The sequence below is a fragment of the Tasmannia lanceolata genome, unplaced genomic scaffold (genome assembly GCF_043159265.1).
Source record: "Tasmannia lanceolata isolate RefF3 unplaced genomic scaffold, GAP_Taslan_0.1 ptg000006l, whole genome shotgun sequence".
Classification (NCBI taxonomy): domain Eukaryota; kingdom Viridiplantae; phylum Streptophyta; class Magnoliopsida; order Canellales; family Winteraceae; genus Tasmannia; species Tasmannia lanceolata.
This window is the reverse complement of record NW_027518683.1, coordinates 42,960,130-42,972,816: the sequence shown is the minus strand read 5'-3', so window position 1 is coordinate 42,972,816 and position 12,687 is coordinate 42,960,130. Positions and strand designations below refer to the sequence as shown.

Here is a 12,687-nt window from a genome sequence, read left to right as displayed (position 1 = left end):
TGTTCCTGTAGTGGCAAAACCATTCTTGGAGTTGATAGCTTTTTCTTTTGTTTTTTGAATGGTTGGAGTTGATAGCTTAAATCTAATAAAATGAGCTATACGAGTTTCTTTATTCATTCTAATGTGTAAACTAGTAGCTGCCTATTTTTCCAGTTATTCTTGCCGATGTAGGAAACACTGGCTTTTCTTGATATCTTAAGCAATGCATACCCATACGGCTAAACTTAATAGTTTAATCATAATTGTCTGTTTCTTGCCATGTTGAACATCACATGAGTGTAAGTGTAGTTAAAAGTCTGATTGGGAGTATGGTGTATGTGTCCTTGTGTGCACGCGTGAGTGGGGTTCTCAGGTAGGAACTTTTTCTTATGCCCATATGTCTAAAAAATCCAATATAAAAAAAGAATGGAATGCTAAATTCATGGGCGCCCTTGCAAAAATCAGATGAAAGGGCGCTCCCATTGTAAATGCTCTTTGGTGACGTGCAACCAATGAGGGTGCCCTTTTATCCGATTTTTGCAAGGGCGCCCTTGAGTTTAGCATTCCTCAAGAAAATTAAATATTTGAATTGTAAATTCTCTTTGCATCTACTCCATTAACTTCATTGTACTATTCTGTGCTTGAGTTTGTAGTTATCTTTGCTTGATCCACGCCATAACATGTTCCCTAATTGGAGACTGCTTAAGAAGGACAAGCGTAGGTATCGATACCCTCTGCCTTTATATACCACTGAAAAATCGAGAATCATACCCCGTTCCTTAATGTAGTGCTGAAAATAAAGTAAGAAACTAAGTCTAGTTTCTGTTCCAGAAACATAGCAAACTTGCAAACACATAAAACTACTAGAATTAGTCTCCATTGCAAATCTAAACTAAGACTCTTCCCCTGTTAGAAGGTACTAATTGCAACTGAAAAAGAACAATTACCAAATCAATGAATATTGAGACTAGCGTGGATACAGAAAATGCATGCAGTCCATACAACATTATCAATTTTTGGGACTTCTCTAAAATTAGCATGAAGGGCTACCATCTAGACTTGAAATCCTATTTAGAGCCATCTTCAAGAAACCCATCTACATTCAATTTCCCACTGTCCTTATTGGAAACTTCCCAAATTAGGTAAACTCCTACTGCCGTAAGTTCTCCAATCATCAACTTTTCAATTTGGGCTCTCTTCGAAATTCATCAAAATTGCCTGCCAAAAAAGAAAAAAACTTGAAAATACTCCATAAATTCAAAAAAAAAGAGACTTCCTTTTCTTTATTTGGCACATAGGTTCATACTCTTTCGGCCACTCTAGTTTGCATGAAAATGCCTACAAGATGATGACCATATCTTGATAATTCTATTTAGGCATTAATTTAGTTACTTCAGATTATAACACGATGATGGATAATAAATTTCTACCTTTCACCTTTCACACACAAAAAAAAAATCGACCTTTCATAAATGATACCCACATGTTATGTTAGCATTCTCTGTTAGTTTAGATAAAGGAAGCCTTTTATGAAAAACTGACATTTTAGGTTTCTCATGGTCCTCGGTTTTTTAGCTTTGTTTTGACCTTTAGTGGGGATTTCTTAAAACTAAATCATCTTTTCTCACATAAGGTCACAACCACTAAATCGTTGCTAGGCTGGTATTTTGCTCCTTGTCCTCTGCATTAATTTGGAACAATAGCTGATTTGCTCGATTCACCATATACCATGTTCTGCAGATCGCGCAAGAAGGACAAGCTGAGGTATCGATATCCTCGTGGAGAATCATACCTTGACGTCATTCAAAGGTTTCTCACAAGTTTATCTCATATTCTCCTCTATCATGGGTAACATCACCTTGTTTAATAATATTTCTTTTGCCACTATTTTGTGCAGATTAGAACCCGTAATTATTGAGCTTGAGCGACAGCGCGCACCTGTAATAGTGATCTCTCATCAGGTATATGCAGCAAATTCCTAAATGTTATCTTGTGGATTCATGAACAGGACAATTGTTTTTTCTGTTTTTCGTCTTGATATCATGTAGGCGGTATTGAGAGCATTATATGCATATTTTGCGGACAAGCCTTTGAACGAAATTCCCCACATTGAGGTAATTTAAGGATAAGCAATCAATATTCTTAGCATGATTTTACATTGGGATTGATATCCACACTACCATATTTTGATAATGGCACTACTAACTTCGTTTTACACTTTATAAATTTGAGCTTTTTACCGCTGTTATAGTATCCAATATGGTATCAACCATAGTTGCCGGAAACTCGGCGGGTGGGAAACCCGTTTCCCCTAAAATGCGTTTCTCGTGGTTGGGAAACTTGTTTCCCCTAAAATGAGGGAAACATGTTTCGGAAACGTTTCCAAAATATGATACAAAATTGGAGAAATATTTCTGAAACACATGGGAAACATATGGAAAACTTATGTAGAAAATGTGTAAACGCGTTATAAACGTATGCAACACTCGTAGAAAAACGCATATGAAACGTGTAGGAAATATGTGTGGAACTTACGAAAATCATTTTGAAAAACAAAACATCATTTCCTTAAGACGTTTCTCGTACGATTTTCTATTGTTTCTCGTTTCTCGTTTCCCCTGGATTTTTTTTCATGCGTTTCCGTTTCACGTTTCGTTTCCGTTTCACGTTTCGTTTCCCGTTTCCGTTTCCGTTTCCCACCCTTGTAACAATGGTATCAACATCTAATCACAAAAGTGTAAAACGAAGTTAGCAGTGCCATTATCAAAATATTGTTCTGCTCTATGTCCCCTTTACATTTTGTGGTGTCAGTAATTATATTTGGAGTGGGCTCTATGTTGCAACCTTGAAATCATGAGTTCAATCTCAACTTGAACAAAAGAAAGATAAAAAAATGGAAATGATTACATCCTGACAGAGCTGGCGTGGGATATTCAGGTACCACTTCACACCATTATTGAGATTAAAATGGGGGTTGCTGGTGTCCAAGAGAAAAGGTACAAACTCATGGACTAAGTTTATATCAAGATGGCTTGTCTGTAACAAGAGACCCGAGCCAAAGAAGGAAATGTAAGGATACTTGTTATCTTCTCATTATCTAATCTTTATTTAAGCATCATTTATTGACGAGATGATGTAGATTAGAGATGAAAGAATCTCTCTTTGCTGTTTACATTCACAGATTATTTATAAATGATACTTTGGATGTCAAAGCAACTGACAATTATTGAAAAACAGTTACCTGTTAGTTGTCTAACGATATAAATAAAACAAAAAATAAAGGTATATTGAGGAATTGTCGATGTACATAGATTATTGAGGAACTGCCTAAGCCTATCACTTCATAGGTTATTGAGGAACCTATGAAGTGATAGGTTTTGTCATTTCAATAAAAGATGATGGAACTTTTATCCTAAAAAGACTTCCTTGAAATGAGGTCAGTCTAGGGAGGGCTGTAACATGAGACCCAATCTAATTACACTATGCATTATGAAGAGCATCTTTTGAAAATGTAGTCCTTGCACTATACATATAGGCTATAGCACAAAGGATGATTGGAGTCTAGTCCATTAATAGTAGCCGTTCGATCAAAATGCTCCCATTTTAGTTTTTTTTCCCAAAAAGAGCATGCTATTGATTTTTTTTTTCTATCTTTCATCTCTGTTCAACATGAGACTTGGACCAATAGTAATGTAAGGTGGAGGCTCAACATATTGACAAACTTGGTCATCATGTACCAGAATGTACAGTGGACACTGACTGTCCTAATTACTGTGGAAAGCAACTTTGCTGGTCACTGAGTGACCTAGTGAGATTCATAGCAACTCTAGGCCTTTCCAGTCTAAATATAGAGCATGTGATAATGGGTCAGGGTTGCCTCCTTGACATGTTTATACTTGTAATTATATTCAGAACAAACAAAAACAGACTGTAACATCACTTTGCCAAACACTATATATAGGCTACTGATATCGGCTCTGCCATGTTTTGATGATTGTATTGACTCACCTTGTCCTTTTGTTAATTTGCTTTTGAGGGCTTTCTGGGAATTGAAATAACATTTGACAGGTGGTTAAACATTACAAGAGAAGGTAATTTAGTGCAATTATTAAAACATGGCTGAGCCAATATCAGTAGCCTATATATATATATGAGCATGCATTTGCTGCACAGAAACAGGATGGGGTCACATTTTGGGTGGGATCCAAAGCATTCATTTGATGGGCCCTTTCATGGGTGGGGTGTCCATAAAAAATCAGCTCCATTGGATCACCTTAGGGTGTCCATTTGTGGGGTAAAAAATGGACAGATTTGTGGACAAACAGTATCTGTCCATTTTTGGCCCCCACAAATGGACACCCATTGGTGATCCAATGGAGCTGATTTTTGGTAGGCCGCCTATCCATGATGGGGCCTTCCAAATGAATGCTTAGGATCACCCCCCCTCCAAAGACCCCACCCCCCTGTTTCTGTGCTCGAGCGCAGCAACCCTTCTCTCTCTCTCCCTCTCCCTCTCCCCCCCCCCTCTCTCTCTCTCTCTCTCTCTCTCTATATATATATATATATATATCATCTTTTGTCTTATTCATTTAATTTGTAGGTGGCTCCGTTCTCTCCTGTAAAATTGAGCTGCAGAATGGCTTTTCGTTCCCACAAAGACCATCTCACGGCTCACTTTTTCAGGAGAGAATAACCGCCTCAGAGGAATTAGATGAATAAGACAAAATCTGCTATGAGTTGGCCTGTTTTCTAAGGTTTTGATAATTGGACTAACAAATCCTGTCTTCTTTAAACTAGGGGTGCAACTTGGTTCTGGTCCGGTTGAGCTTTTGCTAAAAAAATGAATAGGAATCAACATGAACCCAACCCGATTTTAAGGTACAAGCTCAACCGGAATTCCCAAAAATCGACCCGAGTTGCACACTTGCACCCCTACTTTAAACAGCTATCAAAGGTTATTACAGTTCCCATAAGCTAATTAAAAAGGAAAAGACAAGCTGCATTTGTGCAATTATTAAATCATGGTAATGCAAATATCAGTAGCCTAAAAAATTTCCCCTATATAATTAGAAAACTTGGATGATGAGGTTATTTAAATCCTTAGAAATGCAAAGTTCCCTTTAACTAGTACTAATATAAAGACACTCTTTCTCACATGTTCCTTGGGATCCATGCCCACTAAATAATAAAATATACACCATCTTGCCGTCCCCTTCACGAGTCTCTTAAATTTCGGACACACCCCTCTTTAAGTCAAAGCAATCCCCTTTATCTAAGCTTCTCTCATGCAATCCGAGAGAGAGAAGATTTGCTAAAAGCACACGCAATGCAACTTCCCCTGATTCCTTCCGTTATCTAAGACCTCTATTCCAAGAAAAGATGCCTTTCACATATGCAGTCTCACCATTTCCTTCATCTTTATCTCCCTAGCTTTTCCAAGGCCTTCTCTACTACTACTTATACTACTAACTACTGTACACATTTTGTATGAAAATGTCTACCCCACCTTACTCTTCAGACCAAATTCAGCTGTCAAAGAACTCTCCCTACAATGAAAAAGTCATGCTTATTGCAGTCATATCCTTGTTGGTCATAATTTTGTTCGTTTTGTTACTCCATCTCTTTGCCAAGTTGAAGTTCCAATTAAACCCACAAGGAAGAAGATTAGTGGCCTCACATCCACCATTCATTGAAACCGTGGACACTACCGATGGTTTGGATGCGTCGATACTTGCTTCTCTTACCATTTTTCTCTTCAAATCCGAGGACTACAAGGAGAGAGTGGAGTGTGTTGTTTGCTTGAGCATGTTGGAGGATGATGATAAGTGTAGAATTCTACCTAAATGCCAACATGCTTTTCATGTTGGATGCATCGACAAGTGGTTGCTTTCGCATTCAACGTGCCCAATTTGCAGAGCGACTGTGGTGTCAGAAATGGCGGACGATATATCTGAGGTAGCGGCGGAGGTGAGACATGATCTATCACAGACATCTGATTGGTTTGATGTGGGAGAGAGTGGAGTGGATGAGAATTATTCATCTGAGGTTACTGTTGATATACCTCTGGATTTAGTCTCACTGAGTGAATTGCCAAAAGATGATTCTTCTACTTCTACTTCTACTTCTCCTTTGAGTTGCTCCCTCAAAAGAATGCTGAGTAGGAGCAGGTTGGAATGCAAAGCATTTCCTTCTGTTCATGTTAATGAGAGTTGAAATGTTTTTGCAACTCTTAAAGTTTATACATTGTGTGTGTGTGTGTGAGAGAGAGAAAGAGAGAGAGAGGGTGTGAGTGCGGAATTCCGACCTACTCTAAATGGCACTCTGGATGTAAAAGAAACTGACAATTAATGAAAAACAGTTACCAGTTGTCTAACAATATAATATAAATAAAACAAAAGATAAAGGCATACTGAGGAATTGTCAATATACCTAGATTATTGAGGAGCTGCAGCCTATCACTTCATAGGTTATTGAGAAACTCGAAGCAGAAGTTATATGGATAATTTTGTCATTTCATATGAAGGTAAAGGCACTTTTGTCCTGGAAAAATACATCCTTGAAATGAGGTCAGTCTAGGGAGGGGCTTACGCTATACATTATGAAGAACATCCTTTGAAAATTTAGTCCTTGCACTATTCATATAGCACATAGGATGATTGCAGTCTAGTCCATTAATCATAGCCGTCTCATTTTAGGTTTGATTTTCTTTCTTTCTTTCATCTCTGTCCAACAAGAGAATTAGACCAACAGTATTGTGTGGTGGAGGCTCAACATATTGACAAACGTGGTCATCTAATGTACCAGAATGTAGGGTGGACACTAGGAAAGCAACTTTGCCGGTCAATGAATGACCTAGTGAGATTCATAACGCTAGGTCTTTCCGGTCTAAGTATAGAGCATGTGATCACGGGTAAGTTTTTCCATTTTGGGTTAGCTTTCACTCACGAATTTCTTCCGCCGATAGAACCCAAAACAACATAGGCCGAGTTTCTCTGAAAGACTTTACTGTTCTTCAGAAGTGTCATCATCTTGGGAATCTATCTCTGGCTGATCATTGTCATCTTCATATGGGACATGTTAGGCCTAAAATCGGTAACAGATACGGCAGTGACGTAAGAGTTGAGCTGGAGGACCTGATGAGCCGAAGTGAAGGAGCTGAGCCCTGCACAAGAGCACACGAGGTCAGAAGACCAACCCGCCCTTCGACACTCAAGTCAATATGAGCAGGAGTGCAGAACCAAAAATTTAGGATTGGTAGCTTAGAAGTTATTACCCCTTGCTTTGAGCCTTGAGAGGCCTTTTATTGAGGGAGACCTGGGGTGGTTGGATTACCTACCCCATGACAGGTGTCGGCCCTTTTGTGGGTTTAGGTTTACCTACTCTTAGGTAATTACCGGATTGCCCCTGGGCCGATGCTGGATTTGTGGTGGGCCCTTCTGGGGCCACGTGTCGACATGTAATTAGTTGTTTTTTATATCCCATCAGTTGCCTTCCAGTTCTCCAAGTCATTGTAGTGATTTGGGGAAGTGCGATGAGTTATATTCCTGAACGGTAGAACGAGCCGATGTTCGGGACGGCTCGATGAAATGAAGTAAGAGATCCAGCTGGGACTGACCAGGAATTGAGGTGTAAAATCTGTCTGGCCAAGACGTCTGTCCGGCCTGGGCCGGCCAGTAGTTAAAATGTAAAATCTGTCCGGCTTGGGACGGCCAGAAGTTGAAGTGTAAAATCTGTCCGGCCTGGGACGGGTAGAAATGAGGAATGTAAAATCTGTTCGGCCAAGGCGTCTGTCCAGCCTGAGATGGGCAGAAATGAGGAGTGTAAAATCTGTCCGGCCAAGCCGTCTGTCCGGCCTGGGACGGGCAGAAATAAGGAGTGTAAAATCTGTCCGGCCTGGGAAATCTGTTCGGCTAAGCCGTCTGTGCCGTCTGTCCGGCCTGGGGAATCTGTCCGGCTAAGCTGTCTGTCCGGCCTGGGAAATCTGTTCGGCTAAGCCGTCTGTCCGGCCTGGGGAATATGTCCGGTTAAGCCGTCTGTCCGGCCTGGGAAATCTGTTTGGCCTGGGGAATCTGTCCGGAAAATCTGTCCGGCTAAGCCGTCTGTCCGGCCTGGGAAATTTGTTCGGCTAAGCAATCTGTCCGGCCAAGTCCTGTCCGGCTTGGGCCAGACTGATTTTTGTCGTCTAGCGGACGCGTCATATTCTATCCGGCTAAGCCTTCTGGGCGGCCTGAGATGGGCAAAAACTTGGAGTGAAATCTGTCCGGCCTAGGGAATCTGTTCGGCTAAGCCGTCTGTCCGGCCTAGGGAATCTGTCCGGCTAAACCGTCTGTCCGGCTAAGCCGTCTGTCCGGCCTGGGGAATCTATCCGGAAAATCTGTCTGGCCAAGTCCTGTCCGGGTCGTCTAGCGGACGCGTCATATTCTGTCCGGCTAAGCCTTCTGGGCGGCCTGGGACGGGCAAAAAGTTGGAGTGAAATCTGTCCGGCCAAGCCTTCTGTTCGCCCTCGGGAATCTGTCCGGAAAATCTGTCCGGCTAAGCCGTCTGTCGGGCCTGGGAAATCTGTTCGGCTAAGCCGTCTGTCCGGCCTGGGGAATCTGTCTGGAAAATTTGTCCGGCCAAGTCCTGTCTGGCTTGGGCCGGACTGATTTTTGTCGTCTAGCGGACACGTCATATTCTGTCCGGCTAAGCCTTCTGGGCGGCCTGGGACGGGCAAAAACTTAGAGTGAAATCTGTTCGGCCAAGCCTTATGGGCAGAAACTTGGAGTGAAATCTGTCCGGCCTGGGAAATCTGTCCGGCTAAGCCGTCTGTCCAGCCTGGGAATTTGTCCGGAAAATCTGTCCGGCCAAGTCCTGTCCGGCTTGGGCCGGACTGATTTTTGTCGTCTAGCGGACGCGTCATATTCTGTCCGGCTAAGCCTTCTCGGCGGCCCGGGACGGGCAAAAACTTGGAGTGAAATCTGTCCGGCCAAGCCTTCTGTCCGGCCTGAGGAATCTGTCCAGCTAAGCCGTCTATCCGGCTTGGAGAATCTGTCCGGCTAAGCCGTCTGTCCTGCCTGGGAAATCTGTTCGGCTATGCCGTCTGTCCGGCCTGGGGAATCTGTCCGGCTTGGGCCGGACTGATTTTTGTCGTCTAGCGGACGCGTCATATTCTGTGCGGCTAAGCCTTATGGGCGGCCTGGGACGGGCAAAAACTTGGAGTGAAATCTGTCCAGCCGAGCCTTATGGGCGGCCTGGGATGGGCAGAAACTTGGAGTGAAATCTGTCCGGCCAAGTCCTGTCCGGCTTGGGCCGGACTGATTTTTGTCGTCTAGCGGATGCGTCATATTCTGTCCGGCTAAGCCTTCTGGGCGGCCTGGGACGAGCAAAAACTTGGAGTGAAATCTGTCCGGCCAAGCCTTCTGGGCGGCTTGGGATGGGCAGAAACTTTGAGTGAAATCTGTCCGAAAAATCTGTCTGGCTAAGCCATCTGTACGGCCTAGGAAATCTGTTCGGCTAAGTCGTCTGTCCGGCCTGGGGAATCTGTCCGAAAAACCTGTCCGGCCAAGTCCTGTCCGGCTTGGGCCGGACTGATTTTTGTCGTCTAGCGGACGCGCCATATTCTGTCCGGCTTGGGCTGTACTGATTTTTGTCGTTTTGCGGACGCGTCATATCCTGTCCGGCTTGGGCCGGACTGATTTTTGTCGTCTTGCGGACGCGTCATATCCTGTCCGACTGGGGCCAGACTAAATTTTGTCTTTTAGCGAATCAAGCTATATCCTGGTCGGCTTGAGGAACGGATGAACTGGAAACTGATTCAGGTCAGCCATTTCAGGTTGTCCATCTCAGGTCGGCTGAAAAACAGATGAGCTACAACTTACCCTTCTTCAGGTTAAGTTTTACTCACGCGTTATATCCAGTCTGGCTGGAGGTGTTCTGAACGGCTTCGGATGACCAAGTTTTATTGAACTTGGTTTTTGCAAGGGTTTGATTTTCTGCCCGGGCCCGTTTCTGATTAGGAGTGCGCTCCCGGTCTTTGTGGAGACGAGCCGAGGTGAACCAAGCAGCGAGTACCCAAGTTTTAGTGAACTGGGTTTCTGAGATGGTTTGGTTTTTCTGCGCGGGCCCGTTCCTGACCAGGAGTGCGCTCCCATTCTTTCTGGAGACAAGGCGGGGCGAACCAAGCAGCGAGTACCAAAGTTTTAGTGAACTGGGTTTCTGAGATGGTTTGGTTTTTCTGCGCGGGCCCGTTCCTGACCAGGAGTGCGCTCCCGGTCTTTGTGGAGATGAGCCGGGGCGAACCAAGCAGAGATTACCCAAGTTTTAGTGAACTGGGTTTCTGAGATGGTTTGATTTTTCTGCACGGGCCCGTTCCTGACCAGGAGTGCGCTCCCGGTCTTTGTGGAGACGAGCCGGGGCGAACCAACCAGCGAGTACCCAAGTTTTAGTGAACTGGGTTTCTGAGATGGTTTGGTTTTCTGCTCGGGCCTGTTCCTGACTAGGAGTGCGCTCCCGGTCTTTGTGGAGACGAGTCGGGGCGAACCAAACAGTGAGTACCCAAGTTTTAGTGAACTGGATTTCTGAGATGGTTTGGTTTTTCTGCGCGGGCCCGTTCCTGATCAGGAGTGCGCTCTTGGTCTTTGTGGAGACAAGCCGGGGAGAACCAAGCAGCGAATACCCAAGTTTTAGTGAACTGGGTTTCCGAGCAGGTTCGGTTTTTCTGCGCGGGCCCGTTCCCAGCCAGGAGTGCGCTCCCGGTCTTTGTGGAGACGAGCCGGGGCGAACCAAGCAGCGGCATGATCTGAGGAACTCGGAACTTTACAAAGAAGCAGTAGCCTTTTTTTCATTATCCACACAAGCGTAACTACAATGGCATCCGCTTTTCTGTCGGGCGGCAGGCAATTGATAGTATTTTCTGAGGTCTTCGGCGGGTTCAGTCACCTGTGCTTCGTCTCTCAGATCAAGTAGCTCAATCGGCAACGATTCCGATGTATTTTTGCCTTTGAGTGCCATGGCATAACACTCCCTGGACTGTGGTTGATCTCCTCTGACCTCACCCACGCCGTTTGGTGTTATAAACTTCATCTTCTGGTGATATGCTGAGGCTACGGTGCTGATGAGGTTCTGGCCGGGTCGTCCCAAGATAGCGTTGTAGACCGAGGTGGCCCTCACTACCAAGAAGTTGACCATCACGAAGGCTTGACAGGGCGGCTCCCCGACGAGGACTAGGAGTTTAATCTGCCCTTCTACTTTCACGATCTCTCCCGAGAAACTGATCAGGTCGGAGTTTGCTGGCCTCAACCGGTCATCTCCTATCATCATTTGCTTAAAGCATGATAGTATAGGATATCGGCTGAACTTCCGTTGTCGACAAGGATTTTCTTCAGCTCCCAATTTACGACGAGCATGTTTATGACCAGTGCGTCGTCGTGAGGTAGTATCAAGTTGTCGAGATCTGCATCTGAAAAGGCGATTTCGTTCTCCGTCTTCATCTTTTTGCTACACGTGTGCACTACATTGACTCGGCTTGCGTAGGCTTTTCAAGCAGCAGATGATGTACCCTCGGTAGCTGGTCCGCTCATAATTGTGTTGATGACCCCCTTGGGCTGGGATCGGTGTATCTCCGGTTGTGGACTGGATGACGGGGGAGATTGGTTCCGCACAAGAAAGGGTGGGGGTCGTCGAGGGCTTTGGCCATGAGGGCTTCTCCCCCTGCGCTCTTTTCCGTCGCCATTACTTTTAACACACCTTTTTAGGTACCCCCGATTAATCAGCAGCTCGATTTCTTCCTTGAGTTGCCAGCATTCATCTGTGTCGTGCTCGTGGTCTCTATGGAACCTACAATACTTCGACTTGTCTCTCTTATTTTCTTTTGAGATCATCTTGGTTGGCCATCTTACGAATTCTTCTCCCTCGATTGCGGCCAGTATGCTTCTCCTGGAGGTGTTGAGGGGGGTGTAATTCTCTTCCCTCTACGGGGATCTTTCTCTTCTCGGGGCTTTAATATCCCTACGCAGCTTGGTAGGGTTCTTTTCTTCAGAGGTCCTCCTCCAGTTTGAATCTAAGGCTGCCAGAGTCTCCTCCACGGCTTGGTACTCCTCGGCTCCAGCCATCAGATCCGCCAGTGAGTGCGGGTTTTGGCGAGCTATCGATCGCCGGAAGTCATTAGACTTCGAACCCTTTAGGAGCGCATTTACTGCGACTGAGGGGTCTAAGTTTGGCACCTGGAGGGCCTCCCTGTTGAAGCGGCTCACGAATGTTTTTAGAGGTTCGTTATCCTCATGCCGGAAAGCCATCGGGGATGCTGTTGTTTTTCTCGGCCTCCGGCTGCTCATAAAATGGCGGACCAGGTCGTCTCCAAAGTCCTCAAAGTTGCTAATGGAGTTCGGCTTGATCATCGAGTACCAGTCCCGGGCTGCACCGGTTAGTGTGGTCGGGAATGCCCTGCAGAGGAATCCATCAGAGGCGCTGTGGAGGAGCATCATAGTCCTGAACGTCTCCAGGTGGTCCACAGTGTTGGTGGTTCCATCATATTGCAGAACCGTCAGCATTTTGAACCCTCTAGGTGCTGGCACGTCCATAACTTTATCAGTGAACAGAGGTTTACTTGAGTACGTCTTCACAGTGGGCCGGCCCTGATCCTTTGCCAGCTCTTCTATACGGTGGTCTATCTCTTCTATCCTCCGTAACATTGGGTCAGCCCTCCGGTCTGCTCGGCCCAACGACTCATTT

The 12,687-nt window shown here is 44.9% G+C and overlaps 3 protein-coding genes across 4 annotated transcripts in view; 2 read left to right on the top strand and 1 right to left on the bottom strand.

Annotated features, from left to right (window-relative positions):
• The window catches only part of LOC143880325 (6-phosphofructo-2-kinase/fructose-2,6-bisphosphatase-like), a 55,127-nt gene extending 51,914 nt beyond the window's left edge, over positions 1 to 3,213 (top strand). For both annotated transcript variants that reach the window (XM_077383209.1, XM_077383208.1), the window contains exons 20-23: positions 1,720 to 1,788; positions 1,877 to 1,940; positions 2,028 to 2,093; positions 2,917 to 3,213. In XM_077383209.1, coding sequence (XP_077239324.1) covers positions 1,720 to 1,788; positions 1,877 to 1,940; positions 2,028 to 2,093; positions 2,917 to 2,994 — 277 coding nt within the window. In that variant the 3' untranslated portion in view covers positions 2,995 to 3,213. The remainder of the gene's footprint in view (positions 1 to 1,719; positions 1,789 to 1,876; positions 1,941 to 2,027; positions 2,094 to 2,916) is intronic.
• Positions 3,214 to 5,472: 2,259 nt separating this feature from the next.
• On the top strand, positions 5,473 to 6,192 carry LOC143879017 (RING-H2 finger protein ATL60-like). Its single transcript, XM_077381223.1, has one exon. The coding sequence runs from the start codon at positions 5,473 to 5,475 to the stop codon at positions 6,190 to 6,192; it is 720 nt and encodes a 239-aa protein (XP_077237338.1).
• A 5,735-nt stretch (positions 6,193 to 11,927) lies between these two features.
• On the bottom strand, positions 11,928 to 12,647 carry LOC143879016 (uncharacterized). The gene has a single exon (XM_077381222.1). The coding sequence runs from the start codon at positions 12,645 to 12,647 to the stop codon at positions 11,928 to 11,930; it is 720 nt and encodes a 239-aa protein (XP_077237337.1).
• Positions 12,648 to 12,687: the final 40 nt, after the last annotated feature.